Source organism: Falco cherrug, chromosome 1, assembly GCF_023634085.1.
Source record: "Falco cherrug isolate bFalChe1 chromosome 1, bFalChe1.pri, whole genome shotgun sequence".
NCBI lineage: Eukaryota > Metazoa > Chordata > Aves > Falconiformes > Falconidae > Falco > Falco cherrug.
In genome coordinates this window covers 113,262,754-113,283,966 of record NC_073697.1, presented here as the reverse complement: position 1 = coordinate 113,283,966, position 21,213 = coordinate 113,262,754, and the positions used below count along the sequence as shown (strand labels likewise).

Below are 21,213 nucleotides of genomic sequence, written 5' to 3'. Positions count from 1 at the left end.
CAGGGCTCCCAACTTCAGACAGCACTGGGGCTCCACAGCTACCCCAGACCCGGTTCCATCCCGCGCACCCTGCACTGCGAAGCTGCCGGTGCTCCGGGGCTTAAACAGGCGCCAGGCAGAGCCCCCGCTGTGGAACATCTTCCCTAATAGACTGATTTACCTTGTTATGTCCTGGGCCCAGGCTGGTCCTGCCCTGAAGCGTTACCTTCTTGTGTTGAAGCCTGAGAGTCAGCAAAGAACAAGAGCAGCATTTTCTGGTCTAGATTTCTTGCAATAAATTAGGTATTTGCAAACTGCCAGCCTGCATCTGTGTGCACACACAGCCTCCCCGATTGCACAGCTCCCACAGGCGGGAGCCAAAGCCCTGCTCAGAGCAAGGTGACATTTAACTGCCAATGAGTTTAGCTTTAATTACTCCTCTGTACAGAGAACAAATATTGTCAAGAACAGTTCAGAGCAAGCCGCGCTCGTGCAGGCAGCGCTGCCTGTGCTGTTTGTGTGGGTCGCTGCTGCCCCATGCACTGCCCATCCTGCTCGGGGGGACAGCGAGGAGCTGGCTCCGGCTTTGCCTGCACCTCTACAGACACTGGGTTCTTTCCAACTGGCCAAGGACTTCCCACTTGTTCTGGCCAAGAAAGTAAGGCTTGATACACAAATAATGGTAGAAAGAGATTTTTATCTTTTATAAATTTTACTGTCTGATCTCACTTGCAGGAGCAGAGAGAAAGCAGTGATTTCCTGCAGCATTTGGGTAAACCAGCCAAGGCACTTGCGGACTTTTTAAGACCAGAAGGCCCGTCTGATCCAATTCCTGACAAACATGAGCCAGCAAGCCTTGGGCAGCCGTTTCTGAGCTGATTCAATAATTTGCAAATTGCAGAGAACAGCTCCCAGAAACCAGCATCTCCAACTGCCCGCAGAACTGATGCTGAAGGGCGCAGGGACGCCGTCCCTACCTGGGCATCTGCGCCAGGGGTAGAAGGTGGAAGGGGAAGGGAAAGACCCAAAACATGTGGGATGTTACTCCAGGGAACATCCCACTGAAACAAATGGCGATTAAAATTTACTTTGGCAGTACAAAGATTTCACTCAATGGCACCAGGAGACAAACTACCCATGAGTAACCCTTGCTGAACCAAACTGTAAACTAACAGCAGTGAGTAAAGACATCTGCCTTATTCCCAGTCGCCTACACGGCAGCTGAGACTGAGAAGCGAACAGAGGGGTGCACCCACACCAAAGTACCCACCCACCAGCTTTACCCCACAAGAGGATGGCCACCAGAGCATCCCCTTGCTTGCACGTGGGAAGTTCATGAAAATTGATTTAAATCAAAATACCCAGTTCCAAATCCCAGGTATCCAAAGCAGGACGGGAGCCAGGCAGCAGTGGCCCCCTCAGGCCCCAGCTGCTGGTGCACATTACTGCTGCTCCCCTCCAGCTCGAGCACATGGGACAGGCATGGGCCAGATTGATTGCAGGTGGAGGGAGCAAGGTAAGTGCCACCCTGGCTCTGAGAGGGGAGCTTGGTGAAGCCAATTTGCTGTGCTGTGCTTTGCTGGGTTGCTAACAAGAAAGGGACATAGGCCACCAGGGACTCTGCAGCTGCCACCGATCCTGCCAGGCTTGCATATGGCTTGTGTAAAGCAAAATTCAATTGCAAACACAGAACAAAGACCGAATGTAGGAGGAAAAAAAGAAAATAGGAGCAGGTGGAGGAACAGAGTCCCTTTTGACGATGCCGCTAGCAGTCCCTTCCTTTTCCTGCAGATTATGTCACTTTGATGGCCCTGGCAGCTTGCATAAGATGAAGCAACCACCGTAAAGAACTGCTTGAATTCTTGCAGTCGCTCCCATGAAGGCTCCTCAGTCCACAGCAGACAGGAAAAAACCTCCTCAGGGGTTGTCCCCTTGAGATGTCTGTGTGTCTCTTGTTGTACTCCATAAACCCCACAGCAAGAACTACACTGAGAGGGTTTGTGCTCAACGTGATGGTGGGGGGAAAAAAAAAATAAAGAAAAAAACAAAACCAGACTCACACATCACCAGCCAGATTTCTATGAGAGTTTGGAGCCAGATTTTTTCTCAGCCCTCAAGTGTTATGCTGAGCTCATTCATAGAAATCTGGTACCTATGGGAAAGATGACTCTTTGGGAAAAGTCTCGCTCGGTGTGACCAGTAAAGCACTCCCTTCCTTCCCCACCATGCTTTGAGACAAACAAATGAGTTTCAGTGGGGACAGTGTTTGGAGGAGGGGCACAGATGTCCTCAGTGCTCAGGTGCTCCCCACACAGCATGTGAAAGCAGAAGAGGCCCCAGACCATGGAGCTCAGGGTGGGGGGAGCACAGGGGCCCCAGCCGCCCCCCAATCAGCCAGCCCCTCTGAAACCTTCTGGCCCGTAGCTGGAGCCCACAGCTAAATGGGAGCCCACATGGGTCTCGGCTAAAGGAGACAAAACACGAGGGGCAACAGCAGGGACGGGGACAGCTAAGCCCACTGGATGCCCCAGCACAGCCTCCACCTGCCACATCCCAGCTGGGGCAGGGGAGGACAGGGGTCTGCTCAGGTAAGCATCCATCTTTGCTGCTCCTTCAGGACAATCAGACCTGTGGGTTGCTTTTTTCCAATTGTTCAGTTTAATGATACACCTAAAACCCCAGCAAAGGAGAAGAAATTATCCCAAAATTACAGCAACACATGAACTCACATGGGAAGGCCATCGTTACACCACAAAAGCATCGCTAAAACCCTGCCCTCACAAGGCGCCTGTTGTCCAAGGCAAAGCACCTACGGCAGCAGCACCAAAAAACAGGGTATGGACCCCGTGACCCAAAACTGCAGGTGAGTGAAGAGCTAAAGCTTCATCCCCAGTTGTCTTACTCTGATTTTTCAGGCTCACAGATTTGGAGGGGGAGGGAATACTTTATAATAAGGATTCCAAATAATCAATTCTTCATTCATATCGTTTTGGTACAAAATAACAAGTTGAACAAAAAAAACACCACCAAACCAACAACAACAAAACCCCAGTCTGCAGCAGCGCCCACGTCACCTCCACCCCAAATTGGAGGTACGCACAGCCCCGAGGTCTGGATGCACATTTCTTACTATTTTTAACACCGAAGTTGCCAGAGCAGCACAGTCCTGGGGCAGAGAGAGCTCCCTGACCCAGGGCGCACGGCGTCAGCGCCCCGAGGCCAGCAGCGGTGCCCCTCGCCCCGCGGGGCCGCGCAGAGCCGCGCAGGCGGCCGGGGGCGCAGCCCGCGGGCAGGGGGAGGCGAAGCCGCTCCCGGCGCAGGGACAAAGCGGCGGCCGAGGAACCCCCGTCCCGCGCGCGGCGGGGCCGAGCCCAACAGTCCTTGTCCGGCTGCCCGCCGGGAGCGCCGGGGGTCGCCGCACCGCGAGGCTGGAGCGGGGGCCGAGCCCCGCCGGCATACGCCGCGCCCCGGCCGGCTGCGGGGCAGAGCCCCCCCCCTCCCGCCCGGCCCCGCAGCCCACCTCTGCTCCTTGCTGTGCCTGCGGGAGCGGTGCAGCAGCCCGATGAGCACCACGGCGGCGCGGATCCCCGCCCGCCGGGAGCGCAGCCTGCCGCCCGCCCGGGACATCGCCGCTGCCGCCGGCCGCGCTCCGGCCCCAGCCGCCGCTCCCGCGGGGGGCGGTGCCTCCGCGCCCGCGCCGCCCTGCGCGCTCCCCGCCGCCGCCGCCGGGGCTGCTCTGCGCGGGGCTGCTCTGCGCGGGGCTCTGCGGGAGATGTGCGCGGGGCCGCTCTGTGCGGGGCTGTGTGCGAGATGTGCGCGGGGCCGCTCTGCGCGGAGATGTGCGCGGGCAGGGCCGGGCCGGGCAGGGCAGGGCAAGGAGCCCCGCGGGAAGCGGCTGTAGAACGGCGACCGCTCGCCTTTCCCCTTTCCCCCCGCTGAGGCTGTGTCCCCCCCCGCAGACCATCAGTCCGGCCGGCTTTGGGGTGCGTTACAGGGAGCGGGGACCCCGGTTGCAGCGGCGGGGCTCCGGCCTCGCCGCCGGCGCCGCGTTACCCTGATGCCCGAGTTTCCGCGAGAACATCCCTCGCCGGCACCCGCAGACCGCGCTCCTGGCAGGGGCGAAGTGACCTTACAGCCCCTGCAGACCCCGCGCAGGGCAGGGCTCGCTCCTGCCTTTCACACGTGTCCTGCCCTCCCCAGGTGGGACAGCCCCGCGGGTCCCGGCCAAGCGCCCACCCTGCCCGTGCCAGCCGGGAGCATCCCTCCGGGAGCATCCCTCCCGCGCGGAGCTGGCTCCGGGAGCAGCGCGAGCCCTCCGGCTTGCCGCTCGCGCTGGGGAGCTGGCACACATCTTGTTCCAGGAAATGTATGTAGGATTGTTGTGGCGCTTTTTTTAATTAAGTAAACTGTAAATGATCTACTTCACAACCTCAGCACCTTTCCCTGGAAGTCTTTGTTGCCATGGTGATAAAACACCCGGGTCTCTGCCACACACACATCCCCCCCACCTCCCATCTCACCTTCCTCCTCTGCGAGCTTAATTTTCACGGGAATTAGACACAGGACTAGCTACAGCATTCTAAGCGTGTTCCTCCTTACAGGGATGAAAACACAGTCCATGCCACAGACATGTACGAGAACACAGAAGTGGAACTCCGGCCCCACACAGGACTGAGACACCAGCACTGCCCAAAGCCCACCGGTGCTCCGCGTCTTTGCAGCCAGCCTCAGAGAAGTCACAATAATCCTACTGCATCATCTGCTGAAGCCCCTAAAGTGCTCCCCCAGGTGCATTCTAGCAGCCTGGCCTCACAACAGGGATAGCACAGCCTCCGGCAGGCAGCAGGGTGCAGGACCACCGGCACAGCCATCCAGCAAACTGTCTCAGCTGACAGGTCGGGGCTTTTGGGAGGACCCTGCCGCAAACAGGCAGCCTGTTGGGGGGCACACGCAGGTGGCACGGCCGACCACGGTCACCCCACCAGGAGCATCCCACTCAAGTGGGAGCCCCACTTTGCAGTAGCTCCTGGGAAGATGGAGAGAGTGGCTCCATGGACGGTGCAACGGCCCGGCGCTCTGACAGGCCACGGAGCACCAGCAGCCTGGAGACACCCCAGTCAGGGCAGTCAATCATTAACAGCACGTGGGGCTCTCCTGGCAAAGTCCGTAATAAATGCGTTTACTCAGGAGCAAAGAGCTCGCAAAGGCCACAGACCAGATGTGGCACAGAGCAGCTGCTCTTGCTGCCTCCTCCTGCCTGCACCCCGTCTGCCACGCTTAGGGTGATCGACACAACCTTCGCTTCAGCCTTTTCTACATAAATGTTTCAGCATAATCTCTGATCAGATGTATTCCTTAAATTCAACGTAAGAAACCATCCATCATCACTGTAATCTCTTTATGCATTCTACTGTAAGTCAGATAAAAATATGTGCAACGTTATTTTTGTCAACATGACACATTAATTCACCCCAGAAGAACCTGACAGCAGTTCAGCCGTCACCACACTATTCACGTTGACCCGCACAGCGCACTCCTAGCTCTTCAAAGAGTCAAAACTTAAAATCAGAGATTAGTATTTTCGTATTTCAACAGACCTCAACAGGTCCCTGGGAAGGCTGGAGCAGCAGCCAGTTCTCCAGCACAGTAATGCCAGCAGACAGGTGACAAGGTCCCCACTTTCCTCCAACCCATTCTCAAAATACCCCAAAAACGCGTTTCTGCCTCCTCGGCACAACATCAGATGATGCCAAACCACGTGTCGTGGGTGCCAGAATGCAAGTGGGTAAGAGGAAAGAATTATGTTAAACCTGGGTGCTGCCTTCATCCTCACTGGCAGGGAAGAGTGCTTAACGCACACTGCAAAGCCTTTCAGTGAAGTTTTTGTTGGAGCAATAAATCTGTTCTTGCAGAAAATACCTGGCTGCTTCCTTTCAAGCAGAAATCATCAGTCTGACAAATTTCTCAGGCATAGAAAAAAAAAAAAAAAAGAAAGGAAATAAATTAGAACCAATTTCCATGCCAAATTATATCAATTCTCCAGCACCTCATTAGCTTCCAGTTAATGGAGGGGGAGGGGTTTTAATTTTAAACCTTTTACCTCTCACATTAAACAGCCAGCTTCAAATTTCATTGAGTCTCTTTCTCTCTGGAGACATTTTCCACCGTCTCTCCTCCCTTTTTCCAGACAAGTTAAGTATTAATCTCCTCTTGTTTTATGCTGAAGTGGCTTTGTATTGATTTTTAAAGATGTTCAATTCTCTCATATTTGGAAATAGAGAATCACTTTAAGCAGACACACTCCGCCATATTTTCTTCTCCACCCAAATACAGCAAACGAGCCCGCGCTGTAATCAATTTCTTCTGGACTCTGTTGCAGCTGATTTGTAATTTATAGGACGAAGGCAATATAATAAATGGTGAGGGGCTGCAGGAGAGCTGGCAGGGCGGTGGAGTGAAGCCTTGGGATGGAAGCTCAGTACCCGGATTACAGCCACGCTGTGCTGTGCCGTGCCACGGCACGCTACCTACTCTCTCGCACAGAGAAAGGGCTGTGAGGGAAACACCGTAGCCCCTTTGCTGCCTCCACCCCAGCACAAAGAAGTTCCCATCTGATGATGGCCACATCTTCCTAGGAGGCCATGGGTTTTCCTAGGAGGTCTGGATGCTCAGCTGCTGGACACAGAGGTGAAGGGGAACTGGGGGCCTCCTGCTCCCGAGGACATCACTTGTAGCTGTGTTGGGGCCCTGAAGAAGCTGCCCTGTATTCCCTATGTTCTGCTGTGTGCTAAATCCTCCAGGACAGACTGGGGCAGGCTGCCAGCGATGCCTGGTGAGACAGAGGAGGTGGCAGGGCTGGTGCATCTGAATGGCCCCTGCTCCTGGCCTTCCTTCCCCAGCACCTGCTGCGCTCCCCCTCTCCCACCCAGTGGGTCCTCCTTGCAAAGAAACAGCTCACCATGCACACAGTGATCATCTCTGCTTGCCAAAGGGATGAGCAGGAGCAGAAACAGGGCAGGCAGGGCAGGCTGTGCTACACAGCAAGTTGGGAGCATGGCGAGCTGCACCACATGGCTGGTGTGGGCATGGTGAGCTGCACTGCACAGCCAGCCACAGGCACAATGAGCTGCACCACGTGGCAAGCTACACCGCACGGCCGGCCGCAGGCACGGAGCTGCACTGCATGGCAAGGTGCACCGCATGGCCAGCCACGGGCATGGGCACGGAGCTGCGCTGCAAGGCCGGCCACATCGGCTGTGGCGTGCAGCCCCAGTCCAGCCTTTACTCTCTCCAGGAGAGGATCCCATCAAACTGATCCCAGCAAGGGGCCAGTACTCTGCCTGCGCCCAGCTGCAAAAACACCTCTGCAGCGCATCTCCCCAGCCCCACACCTTGTCCCCCAGTCCACGGGGCTAGGGTGACTCCAGCCAACCTCCTGTTCCCACACTGATGCCACAAGAGGATCACCTTCCTAAAGGCTTGAAAGAGGGATGCCCTGTCGGGGCCAGCACCTGCAAAGGCCCTCTGGGTGGTGTTTGCACAGATATGCCAAAGGACATCTCGTACGACAGAAAGCTGCAGCCTGAGAGGCTGACTGGAAATTGGGAAAACCAAGGAGGTTGGGTTGGCCTTGGAAGAGGTCCCTAGAGGGGCTGCCAGCTCCCCATGCATGGAGATTTCCCAGGCTCAGTTGGAGGGAGCCACAACCTGCTGTGCAATGGAACCTGGACCAAAGACAATGAGCTCCCTCCCTCCCCCTGCCAGTGTTTCTGGGCTCTTCTGAGTCTCCATCCTTCCTTTAAAAAAAACAGTATTACCTCTGCAGTGACTAAATAACCTCCAAGTTAAGCAGCTGCCTCTGTTTTATGACGAAATAAATATTTCTTTAAAAATGTCCTGACATTTCTTCTTCAGAGAGAACAGTTTCGCAGCTAACTAGGAAGCCAGGTCTCGAGAGGCTGGAGACCACTCATGGCAGGTTAGGACAATTACACGCCATGATTAATAAATCACCTGGGTGGCTGGTTCATTTACACAAAGCCTAGCATTTTCTTCTGGACACTCTGCTAAGAAAAAAGGATCTGAAAATAGCAAATTGTGACAAGATCAAGCCTTCATCCCCAATATTACTGAATCTCCCATCAATAAATGACACTATTAATACTGTTAAGAAGCCCTATATTTATGGAATAACTTTGGCTTTTGTATTACTGCTGCAGTGAGATTAAATCACCTGTCAGCGAGCAGCCCATCCACCCCCCCAGCCACCCGCAGATGGCCCCCACGGCCCCGTCACTCACACCTGAGCCTGGCTCCGGTGACTCAGGGCTTCTCCGGCCAGAGCTGCAGCGCTGCCTCATCAGACAGTGCAGGATACGTCCCTGACGCCCTCTGCGCCTCCCTTTGCAAGAGATATTTCTGGTTCCCTCGCTCATGAGGGGGACAGCCAGAAATACACGAGCTATGCCAGGCATTTGCCACAGCCAGGCTGGAGGCATGGCCAGCCCATCCCTGCAGCCTCGTGGCTGAGTCACAGTGGCTGACAGGTGCTGAGAGCTCTGCCCAGGGACCCCTCCCCACTGCCCCAGGAGTGCTGGGGTGCTTCCCCACACCCAAGTAGGATGCAGCTGGGTACGGGCACCAGGAGCCAGGGAAGAACAAAAGGAGCTGAAGCAACACAGGGTAGAAGAGAAAATAGTAACTGGTTGTCCGCAAAGGAGTAGTCACATTCCGACTTCCCTAGCATAAGAAGAAAAGGATTTGTGAGCTTGCAAACTAGGGAGAAAGTGATTATAGCATTTCAAACGGTGCTGCAGGAAGAGGATAAGAGTGCATCCAGTTTTAAGAGAAGTATCAGAAGAAATAGAGCTTTAGATTATGTTACATCCAGCCCTAAGTAATCTGATTAGAGATTTATTTTATGGCTTCAGTTAGAAAGACGTAGAGGAAATACCAAGAAAGCACAAAGCCAGCAGGCAATGCAGAGACAGAACACAGCAAGTTTTATCTCTCCTGGAATAGTGCGAGACGAGTGCGATGTGCCACAAGCAACCTTAGCACCTTGTCAATTTAGAGTGATCATAAGAGAGACTGATGGGTGCCAAGGCGCAGGGCAGACCCAGCTCCCACCCCACACAGCTGCCAAGGCTTCCCCGCCATGCCGCAGAGCCCAAACCCTGGCAGCACCCTGCGCCCCAGTCCTGTGGCTCCTGTACAACTCCCAGGACTGACGCACAAAAATAAATGTATCTGCCTAGCTCGACTGGGAGCCAACGCAATGGCCTCGTTCCCCGTCCAGAGCCCGTCCCCATCACAAGTGTTAAACCTTCCACCTGACGCGGGGCCAAGTGTGACCCACGATGTTTCATCTCCCCGGCGCAATTATCAGCTTTCCCAGGAAATAAGCAGGGGAAGCAATCAAAGCCACAATGAAAGAACAGTAATTCATTATGAGCAAACGACCTTGCGCTGCAGAAGGAAGCCAAGGCTCAGCCAGGTGTTGCCAGCTATTAAAAGCGAGCTGGCCCCACGCAAGAGCGGCAGCAGGGCCAGCGCTCAGCACCAGGGCAGGTGCGGTACCGCAAGGGCTGGGAAGCAGCCAGGAGGCTGGGTGAGGAGACAGCGGCACGGGGGCACGTGGACACCTGTTCTGTGGTTAGAGAGGCTTAAAGAGAAGAGACTTCAGCACGTCAAGTGATCACACAAGACGACCTAAAAATAATCAAGTGCTCAGCAGGCCCCAGACTCAACCCTGTTTTGGCTGCACCCTCTGCACAAGCCACACTTCCCTGGAAGTGGGGCAGGGCTTTTGCTGCATCTCGTGACAATGTCCCCTCACAGTGTTTGCACAGCAACAGGGTGAGACAAACGGGCAGCAGCACTGAAAGCACCTCCCAGAACCTCAGAGCAGACACTGGTATTAAAAAAAAAAGGGGGTGGGGGGTGTGTGAGGGTGGTGCGGGAAGCAAGCCACTGGGCTCAAAGGACCACAGCATCCACAAACCACGTTCCCTACTGTTAGACACCCCGGCGCCTGGCCGCTCCCCTGCCTTTTCTGGGTGGCTGAGGCAGACGCCCAGGAGAGGCAGCCACGGGAGGTGGGCAGCACCTCTCCCTGCACACCCTGGACCGTCCCTGCTCAGGGTCATACAGTCTCCAGAGCATCACGATGAAATGGTTTATCACTGCAGAGCACACAGGTGATGCCAAGCACCACGTGTGACAAATGCATTCAACACCTAATCAAACTAGCGTTAGCTTGGTACAAGCTCCAAAGGAGGTAAAGACTTGAGCCGTAGCCAGGCCAAGAGCTCCTCTAGAAAACTCACAAAGGAGCAGTGACCCAGTGAGCACTGGTGCATGTGGGCTTGGAACACCGATCATGCAATTAACTTACGAATAGTGGGTGGCTTTTCCCACACTCATTTATCTAGGAAGAAAGAAAGTTGTAAGCACAAGGAGTCTCATGCATACCTCCCCATTGTATGCAATTTGACTGTGAGCCAGCCGCTTTATCCCACAAATGTGACAGCCTAAGTGTGTCGCCTTTGAGCTCTCCCTGCGTGGCTGCACAGCAGTGATCTCCCCCTGGGATGGAACACCTCTCAAGGTTGCTCCTCAAGACAGAGATACCTTTTGCCAATGACAGATCTTTGGATGAGTCCAGTCTGAGCTCTCCCCGAACTGCAGCTGGTCCCCATGCCAGTGACTCTCCCTTCGAGCCTCAAAGGGTGTGGGATCTCTTACCTGAGACGAAGAGAGCCTTCCTGACCAAGGCGGAGACCCCTTACCCACAACAGATCCTCGGTAAGTGACCGTTAGCATGCTGAATTAATATTAATGAAATTGACACTCACTATTAATTATTACAAGCTTTGTACAGATAAATCTATTACACATAAACTATCGCCAAGTCTGAGACTAAGATTGGACCTAGCCACAGCTCAGCTCCAGCAGGAGTTTAGAAAGTAAAGGGGTCCTCTCTGAACCTTCCGTCTCCGCTCTTCGTGCTCATCATTCTAGCTCGATTCTAACTCGATTTTTCTTTGTGTGTTTCATCCATGTAGTAAGTGACAGAGTTAACCTTGCCACTGAACTTTGTTGTGCTTTTACATCGCTTTTGCTAATACCACTGATGCTCTAAGTGATTTAAATCACTCATTTGCAGCACTGTGTCATTGCTGCTACATTCATATTATTAATCAGACTTTAAAATACACCTGAAATGGGCTGTTGTTTGTCAGTGTGCTCAAACTGAGACAATCAGAACTGGTGGAAAACCATGGATCAGGAGCAGGTGTACATGGGACGAGGTCTGAGGGCCAGCACTGAGCAGGAGGGAAGGGAGGGGGGTTTGCCATGGACACTGCTGTGCACAGTGTTATCAGCAGCCCTCTGATGGTGCTGTATATTGCAACAGCTTACAGAGCACAAACCAAGGTATCTCTGCTTTAGCACAGTGATAAAAATTGAATTTGTGTTATTGTGCTGCAATTAAACTTTGAGCACAAAAGACTGAAAGCGGATGTCACAGCATGGCTATTTGCACCCTGGAAAGGTGACCTGTATCCAAGCACCAGTGACAGTACGGCCGGGCTGCAGGACCTGCCCACCATGCAATCAGCAAAATGCCCCTTCCCTTCCCCTTCCTCTTCCACTGAGCAGCTGAGAGGAGGTGGCAGCAAATATTTGCCTACTTAGCAGGGCTGGCAGGAGGTCAAACGAATGGCTATTTACTCAAGCGCGAGAGCTGCTGGGATTTGCACCACAGAACATGTGTCCTGTTTGTGTCGGCTCCACGAGTGCCAGCCAGTGACACCCCCTCTCCTGTTGTTCCCCCTGCACCCATCCCTCAGCACCCCTCACCCAGCACCTGCCAACACCGGGGGCTCATCCCAAGACAGCGGCGAGCAGCCACGCTCGTTCATTGCCACATCCTTCTCATCTTCCATGACCAGCCTTCAAAATCACAGCCTTTTAATTAGATGAGCTGCAAATTATCCACTCACTCATTTCCTCTGGCAGCCCCGCTGCCCACAGTGAGTGGGCAGGGCTGGCCGCAGGCGGGCACTGCAGGGCACGCAGCCACAAGCTGGAAAAGCCTAGCAGCCAGCCCAGACCTCAGCCCTCGCATGCTGCCTCCTGCCAAGGGCAGGGATGCACCAGTCCCTCCTCCTTGCAACCAGGGCAGCACAGCCTAATGAGCAGTGTCCCCCTAAGCCCCCTCCCATGTAATTAGCCCGGCTCAGGACAAAGCATCACCCAGGGAGCAGGTTCTGCCTCTCCAGGGGCTCATCAGTGGTGCGCAGCTGGCATCACCGCCAGAGGATCCACAGCGTCCCGTGGCATGAGGGTTCATCCAGGCCAGGAAGATTACCAAAATTATAATCGTGACTTTCAAGGAAAACCTTGCCAGCTGAGCCAGGCCATGCAAACAAGGACAAAGCTCTTTATTCAGGGCTAATGCAGCAACGCTTTCCAGATCAAACACTGTGGGGTCAGATGAGAGCATACAGTTCTCTGGTCTGCGTACGGTATAAAACCACAGCTGATAGTCCAGGGGGCTTAAGACAGCTCGATCTGCTTTACATGGGAAGATATACAGATATCTTTCTGTCTACATATCTACAGATATCTATCTACACACATCTGTATGCCTATCTGTAGGTTCTCATGGTTTTATTTTTGGAACATTCCTCTTTCAGCAGCCTCCAGAGAGACACAGCTTTGATAAGAACCTCTTAGAAAGCACCTTCACATCACACACATCTGGGACTTCAAAAGAAGAGTTGTGTTTTGGTGCCAAGCCCACCCTCCAGTACTGGCGAGCAGAGCAGCGCTGGCCATGGCTCCTTGGCACATCACAGGGCCAACGAGCACCGTGATAAGCCAAAGCCCTTTTGTAGAGAAGAAAATGGTAGCACAGGGAGACGAAGGAGCTGCTGAAGGCCGGGCAGTGAATCAGCAGCAGAGAGGGGAAGGCAGGCATGCATGACTGTCACGCTGCTGCCATGGGTGGGCAAGGAGCCCCCGGGCTCAGCCACAGCATCAGCCCTGCCCGGTTTGATCCCTTGAATGACTGTATCATTTCTGATGGTTAAACACAGTACAAGGTAGTCATGCCTGTGACAGCAGCACAATAATATGGAAATTGTATCCTTGATAATTTGGGGTATTTTTCCCTGTGAACACAGGCCTTTTGAAGAGATGAGCTCCAAGATTTCAGCATTCAATTAAATTAGATCAAATCAGCAGAGGAAATAAGTCTTTACAGCATGAGCAGATCCTTTGAATTTTACTACCAAATCAGTGACCTAAATGCCATCGTTTATGATTAATGTCACTAATAAAGCCAGAGTCAGGATGCACCACAACCCCAGCTCCCTGTGCAGAACAAAGATGGTCCCTGAAGCTGTTATTCCAATCAATGCCAGTGACACCTGGTGTGAAGCTCAGGATTAGGCCCAAGCTTTAACATCAGCCAAGCAACGCCCCTTCCCAAGGGTGCTGCGGGAGCAGGGGGGGAAGCCCGGGCAGAGATGGGGAGGAGCAGAGTGGGCTCAGGCTCCCAGGGACTGCGTGCTGGTGCCTGGTGTTCCCAGGACAGCTGCCCTCCAACCTGTGCGGGCTCTTACCAGCCATGGGCAGGGGAACACTGGGAGAGGCATGGAGCCAGCTGGTGCTGCTCCTCCTGCAGCAACAGGTGATGCAGATCCCCATCCCTGAGCCCAGCTGCTGCAGATAGCCACCGCTTCAGCCCCATCCCCACAAGAGCCAGTCTCAGACTCAGCATCCCAAAGCATCCCGTGACAGCGTTGGATGCAGCACCATGCCATGCCGCACAGCCTAGAACCCAGGCATGGTTTTTGCTTAACTTGGCCCCAGGGGCCGTGGCAGCCCCTGGCATCACTGGGCACGCACCCAGTGCTGCAGAGGTGTCCAGCGCAAGTGGGCTGCAGCTGTGGCGAGCTGGGTCTTTGCCTTGGCAAAGCACGCAGAAGAGCTGGTGGCTGCAAACGCAGGTCCTTGTGGCAATGCTGAATATTCAGCTGGCTCGGGAGAGAAGTGCTAATCGCATTATGTAAAAGAGGAGCCCCAGCCAAGCGGAGTGCGCACCTGGGCTTCTCTAATTCCCCATGACAGGGCAGCCAACAGCAGCCGCTCCCTCTCCAGAGCCCACCACCACGACAGCAGCAGCCCTCCCTGGCCCAAGGAAAGCGTCAGGAGGGGCGAATTAATCTGAAGACATGATGAAGAGACAGCAGCCTGCAAGGATGACCAGCTTGGCACTGTCACAGGTGTCTGTGGGAGCCCTGGAAAAATCCCATGCTGTCCCTGGGCCTTGATTTCCATCGATGCCAAAGTGTTTTGGTGACTGTGAGGGACCATAGCTGCCTCTGTGGGAATCTGTGCTGCAATGAGCTCCCCTGCCCCACAGGAAACAGCACCAGCACTCGGGCAGCACTGCAGATGGGTGCTACATAGGGAGAAACACCTTCTACCTCCAGAAACCTCCGGTGCAGGTCAGCACCCTGCTTTTGTGGTGCTCGCCAGCGGTGAACTGCGAGGGGTGGTTATCAGTTTATACAGGAAGATGTCCTGGGGCTGCGGGGTGCAGCGGCAGGACCAGAAGCTCCCCAGCTCTCAGCATGTCCCCAGGAGATGCTGTTGTCTCAATTACCTGTCTCCCTCAGACACCTTGTTTGATGTGAGAGCATTAAAAGACCTATAATTTGTGGAGCTAAAACACAGGTATTATCTGACACATCCATACGATAGGGAACACACTGATGTCAGTCACGTTCAGAAATGGGTTTCTATTGCTCTATGGCTTCTTCTTTGCCTCTTGCTCCACATCAAAAAGATAGAAAATGGTGCAGTTAGCTGGAAACCCACCATTTTCCTTATTAAATCACCTCATGCTGTTCAACCTCATCAATGACCAGCAACAAGAGACCTAGAGCAAGCATGCCAGTGCTCTGGGAAGGGGAGGGTACAATGCCCATGGGCAGGAGCTCTCTCTGGCAGCTGGTACCCATGCCCAAGGAGGGGTACCCGCTGGACAGAGGGGTACCTGCTCCACACACACACTGCTCGGACCACCATAGCATCTCCAGGTGGTCACTTGTCCCCTTTAGTAGGAGCCATACCTGCAACAGCGTGGGAGCACCCTGGTCAAGGTAGCACCTCGTGTCTGTACATACAAGCCAACAACCGCCATGACCATGTCCAGTCCCAGCAGCAGCCGTGGGCAATGGTACAGTCACAATCGAAAGGACAACTCTACCTTCCCACCAGCCTGGGATGCAGAGAGCCTGTAAAGGGACTGGCATCTCAGATGAAATGACATGACTTGTGTGTCCCATTTCTCAGTCTTTCCCTGAGCAGTGGCACTCTCGGGGAGCAGACACAGACCCAAGTCTGATCCTGTACTTCTTCCATCATGTTCTCCTTCTCCTGTCTGTCAGCACACCTCCCCATGCTCAAGCTTAATGTGCAAACAAAGAGCAAATTGCTCAGCTCGTAGTTGCACTGGGGTTTTGCAGCTCCAATGAAGACCTGATGGAAATCCTACCCTGCTTCTGAGCCCCCCCCCCCCCCCCCCCCCAGCAGCCAGGGCAGCTGGTTATCACCCCCCATGTGAGCACTGGGCTCTGCCTTCCCAACTGGAGAGGATTAACAACAAGCTGCTTGTAGGAGGAGGGAGCTGTCACAGTCCCTGGCGTGACACCAGTAACATTTGAGAGGAACAGTGTCTGAAGGGAGTGACCTTTGAGTCTTCACAGAGACTTTGCAATGTAGCTCTGACCTATTCAGGTACCTGCCAAGCCTCTGCACATCCCTTCTGGGTAGGAGTCTGAGACGAGGCAAGTTTTTACAACAGGCTTTGGAAGATACAAGGTCCTTAGACATCGTATGGGTACGATGCTGAAGCTGGTGGTGCAAGAACAGCATCACAAGCCCCACTGGAAATAAAACATCCCTGGAGATGGCGAGGGCTGTTTCCAGACAGGGACTATGAGCCCTGCTAGCACCAAAACTTCCCAGGTGCAGGAGTGCTGTGGGCAGCTCCCAGGCACCAGGCACAGCACCAGTGGCCACCTGTCCCTGCTGCACCGCGCGGTTCACCAGCACTGGTCACCATCAGGAGGCCAACTAGAAGGAAAAGCAACAGCCAGTGGGACCAGTACAGTAATTAACAAAATTAACATCAGGAACAAACCACAGGCTTTGGCACAGTGCCTGCGCTCCTATGCCAGTGTTCCCTGACCTGCTCTGGGCTCCTTGGCTCAGCAGAGCCAGGGCTGCTCGCACTCCCCAAATTGCATCCACCCCAGCAGCAAGCAGATGCACAGCCAGGGCCAGGGTGGGCACACTGAGCGGGGTGAAAGCCCCTCCAGACCTCCATCACTTGCCAGCAGCTGGGGGCCCTGCCCCAGGTGAGCCCCACGGCAGCCCCGGCTGTGCACCTCAGCCCCTGCAGACCACCCCATCCTCCTGCACACTCCAGTATCTGGGAGCATGCACCCACAGGTGGACAGTGCCTCTGTCACTCCGGCTATTAGGGCTCCCTCCCTCTGTCACGACAGTATTTGCTTTTAGACAGCTGTTATTCTTCCGAGCAGCCGCCTTTTGATTGTCTACAAACAGCTCCTATTTTGACAGGCTATAAATATGGCAGGAGGAAAGATATATAAACCAGCACAGTTTATTAGTTCTGAAACAGAGCTAAAAATAGGCCCACGTGGGGTTGCTAAGTCCTCTGGGCAGATGTAACTGTGGATAATCTAGCTTTAAATATGTGAAGGCTGTTTTGACAGCAACAACAACATTTTAACATATGGGACTGGGTAGCACACAGGAGCAGAACGCACTGCTGCACCACTTCCAACGTCACTGGCAAGTGCCATTTGCATCGCCAGATCCCAGCCCACTTCATCTGCTCTACAGCCAAGGTTTCTGCAGCAATAAACCCCCAAATAAACCCAAATATCTACATCAAGCCACTGAGAGGAAAGCACCTAGCCAAATACCAAGGGAAGTCTCCCAGGGTGGGAACATCAGTGGAGCTGTGCCAGTACCACCCCCAAAATTTTTTATAGATAAGGTTTACTAGATTAAATGGCTGAAACAACCCAAGTCCTCAAAGCTGACAGCACCTTTCTCCTCCTGGGAAGGCTTCCTCCATCCCAGGCAGGCTTTGACATGTGCTGCAAGGATGCTGCGCAGGATGGGGCTGGGTGGCTCTGGGGGCGGCCAGGGCGATAACCACCCTTCCGCGAAGAGGGAAGTGCTCCCACCTGCTCACCAGAGATAAGAGAGAGACGTTGGGACTGGCTGGATTTTGTAAATCCCCAGCCAGCCCTGGGGCGGGCCGAGGCAGGTCTGCCTGTGCCCCTGCTCACCTCCCAGGGTGAGCACCCCCAGCTGGGCTGCATCCCCTTCCCCGCTGCTCCCCAGCCACCTGTCCTCTGGCCACCATCTCCGGCATGTCCCTGCTCATCAGCCCCTGACCATGGCAGCACTGCCTGCATGAGGGTCTTCTGCAACAACACAGTGCCTCGCTGTGCGATGCTGTTTATGGGGGACCCTCGGTCCAGCACCCACCCCAGCACTGCCAGGAGCTGACGGGCAAAGACTGACTGCTCCAGCTCGTCCTTCTCCCACCACTGCCCACGTGCCAGCAGCTGCCTGGGGCAGGTGCTGCTCTGCTGCCCATTCTGGCTGGCATGATGTGTCACCAAGCAGCAGTGGCACCCCTGGGGCTCCAAACACTCCCCTCTTTGCAACAAAGGGTCGGTGACCCCAGCCCCAAGGTGGCTCTGCTGGGGTGATGAGGACAAGGGGAGCACTGGCCCCTGCCAAACTGTGCCTCTGCTCAACCGGACATTGCCAAAGCTCCTCAGACCCTTCTCAGTTTTTCTTCTCAAAATTATACAGTGCCTTCGCAAAAAGTGCAGCTCTTATACCCATTGAAAGTAATTTCTGTCCTTAAAGAAAATCTACATTATCAAGGCTCTGATCTCCCAGGTTGCTCTTCCCCTCTAGAAAACAGATGTGATTTTTGGGGGTGGTTCCGTTGTGCTGTTTGAGCTCCACCAGCCACTGCCCCCAGGCCAGCAAATCACCCTGTCACAGCCATAATGTCCAAACCCTGGTGCTGGGTCAGCCCTTCATGGGGAGAACCCCCTTCCCTCCATCCCTGAGCATGCCGGAGGGCAAGGGACAGAGGCAGACACTATCTGCCATGGCACTCACCCTGTGATCTTTAGTCACTGAAGAGAGACACCAAAAAACTACCACCAACACAAAAGACACCCCAAAATCCATTTCTGTCCTAAGGACATTGGGTGTAACCCCCAGCACCACCAACTGCGGCCACCCCAAGCCTGTGGGCAGGAGGGCACAGCTGCCCATCAGCAGCACTGACTCACTGTCCCAGCAAGGGCATTTTGGGGTTGTGCAGGGTGTCTCCGCACCTCCGGGCTGCTCCCGGGCAGGACCGTCCCTATCTCAGCCCGGCAGCCAGCGCTGCTGTGATGGCAAAACCCAGATTTCACAGAAGTGGCTGGGGCTGGGACGAGCCCTTCCCGAGGCAGCAGGACCCGCTCAGCCTAGCATTGTGGTGACCGAGGTGCCAGCCCCATGGCCGAGCTCCAGCCAGGGCTCAGTGAGCAACCGCCCGCCCAACCCGGGTGCTGCCACCGGGACCTGCCGCAGTCCCAGCTGGCGACAGCACAGCGCTGACCTGCTCAGCCATGGGCCACTGGACCCTAAACCAGCAACAGAAACATGGCTAACAGACTAATTTCTTTGCATAAAAAGCAAATAAAGCAGCAGCAGTGAGAGCAGGCTGATGATTCATTCAAGCCCCCATATGCGCTGCCCTACTTTCACCCCAGTTTTGCTAATTTTACATTCCTCCTTTTTAAATCACTGACTCCCACCTTTGCTTCCTCATGCTGAAGATCTCCAGCCTGGGCATGCACAGGCGGCGCGTGCCGGGATGCACAGCTCCCCACTGCGAGGGTCCCCAGGGCGCAGCGCTGGGCAGGACCCCACCGGCAGGAGCAGAGGCAGTGCCAGCGCCCCGTCCCTGCTCCCCTGGGGGGCACCGAGCGCTGGCCCATCCCCTGCAGCCCCCACTCATCACTCCCACCAGCACCCAGAGGGATGACCACCGACCACCGCTGCGGCATGAGCTAGGGGGACAGGGCTTGCAGCATCCTGGTCACTGACAGACGAAGCCCCTCGAAGGGAAGGAGAGCCACCCTCACACAGCCACGCAGCAGCAGGACAACTTCCCCCCCGCCCAGGCTCCCGCACTTTTACCCAGTCGCAGCGGGAGCAAGCAGCAGCAGCAGAAGCCAAGTGCTCGCGTGCCGACTGCTGGCATGCCTGGGAAGAGGCTGCAGCCAGGGAAGCACTGGTAGGAAGCAGGGGAACGAGCAGGAGCCCCAGCCTCGACAGCCCTGGCCGAGCATCGGCGGGCAGCAGCCGGGTTGGGAAGGAGCCCGTGAAAAGCCCCGGGCTGCTCCCACACCGCAGTGACCCGCAGCCTCTCCCAGCCTGTTTGCATATGCACTGCAAATACAGGACTTGGAAACACTTTCACACATGCCCATCTCCTCCTCCCAGAAGCGGAGGATTGAATCATACTGCCTGAGTCTGCGTACACGCCTGAACAAAGACACAGCGGAGCTTTTTTTTTTAAAAAAAAAAACACAACAACCAAACAAAAGCAACAAAAGAAAACCCAAAAACCACAAACCAAAACAAAACATCACTGAATCAGTGAAGGACTGGAATCTGGATCCAGGGCAACTCCAGCCACCCACCAGCCATTTGCACTGGAGCCGGGGAGGGGAGCGGGTGGTTTGCCTTCCCCACCCAGCAGCCAGCCTCCTGCCAGGCAGAGCTGTCACCTCGGGTCTGCATAAGGACATCGCTGACATTTATCTGTGCAGCCCCCGTTCCCCCGGCGCTGCCGAGGGCTGGCCCAGCATGCAGGAGGTTCTGTGGCAGCAGACGGTGAGCGGGGATGGCAGCAGCCAGCGCCTGCGGCAGCGACGAGAACCTGTCACGGTCCCTGGCCACTTGCCTGCGGCCTCCCTGGCACTCGCCAGGGGCTTTGTCCCAGCAGGGACCTGGGCATGAGACCTGCCGCTGACACAAGGACCCATTTTGCCTGGGATGCTGTGTCTGGCCATGTGCCTCCAGCTGCCCACGGGGCAACACAAACTGCCCGGGAGAGGAGACAGAGCCGCAGCTTTGCTGGGGAAACGTTCAATGAGGTAAACTGGGTTTGCACCATCATTTTGAAGGGGCTATACCATTTCAGGATGCACTCTGCCTCCTCACCCCTTGCTGCTGCGTGAACAGAGCACTGCTAGATCATGACCCATCACAGGTAGTTTAGGTTTCCAGCAATCTTTACAAAAAAATCAGTGTGCAATTAGGGTCACGGGACCAAGAAAGATGGCTTAGGAAAAGCTCAGAAGAATTTGCTGTGATTAGATGAACCACATGCACATCCATAAAAAGTAATATAACTGACAACAGCAATATCAGAAAGGGAGAGGCATCACTCCAGGGCTAGAATAGTGTCCAAGCCGGCAGGACGATGTATATTAAACAACCTTCGCCTCAGTTGGGTGCCCAATTAATGCTGATCCATGCACAGACCCATTTAGAGACTCTGCCCAGCATTCGGCTGGGAGCCTAGACTGGCCCGTACCTCGTTTTGCCCCTCCAGCCCCAGCACTGTGTTTAACTGATTTTAAAGTTTGCTCAGAGTCCCAGGGTGCCCTTCACACACCAGCCCTGTACGCTCAGCTCTTCTCTTGCATTTCTGCACCAGTCGAGATCACTGCCAGCTGTGCCACGCCAGCTGGGACCAGGTCACCTAGCAGCCCCCCGAGATAAGCGGTTACGAATCAAACGCAACACACAGCCTGCCCGCCTGCCCCCCGTTCACTGCAGCCAGCTGCTTTGTGGTAGTTTTGATAGCGTTTTCTTTGCAGTGTAACACATATGCTACTACAGCTAAAGCATAATTGCAAAACATACATTTGCATGCAATTATCCATTTTAAAAGGTGGTAATAAAGTTAAAGGAATTTACTTAGACACAATCTGCTCTCCAGACCTTGTCCTCACAGGACCTAAGCGCAAACCTCCGAGATTATTGCAATAGTCAGTGCAGCTACCGCCAAGAAGCTAAATCATTCCCATA

At 54.7% G+C, this 21,213-nt stretch overlaps 1 protein-coding gene and 1 long non-coding RNA gene across 18 annotated transcripts in view; one reads left to right on the top strand and one right to left on the bottom strand.

Annotated features, from left to right (window-relative positions):
- The window catches only part of RAP1GAP2 (RAP1 GTPase activating protein 2), an 80,224-nt gene that overhangs the window by 34,992 nt on the left and 24,019 nt on the right, over positions 1-21,213 (bottom strand). For 3 of the 17 annotated variants that reach the window (XM_055721454.1, XM_055721460.1, XM_055721491.1), the window contains exon 1: positions 3,500-3,637. The exons of 12 other annotated variants lie outside the window; for them this stretch is intronic. In XM_055721454.1, coding sequence (XP_055577429.1) covers positions 3,500-3,606 — 107 coding nt within the window. In that variant the 5' untranslated portion in view covers positions 3,607-3,637. Of the gene's footprint in view, positions 1-3,499; positions 3,638-17,138; positions 17,207-21,213 lie in introns of those variants that run through there. 2 more of the 17 variants (XM_055721509.1, XM_055721520.1) reach the window with 1 other exon arrangement.
- Positions 3,637-5,421, top strand: LOC129736899 (uncharacterized). The gene is made up of 2 exons (XR_008734064.1): positions 3,637-3,962; positions 4,581-5,421. It is a non-coding gene; the product is annotated as an uncharacterized LOC129736899 (long non-coding RNA).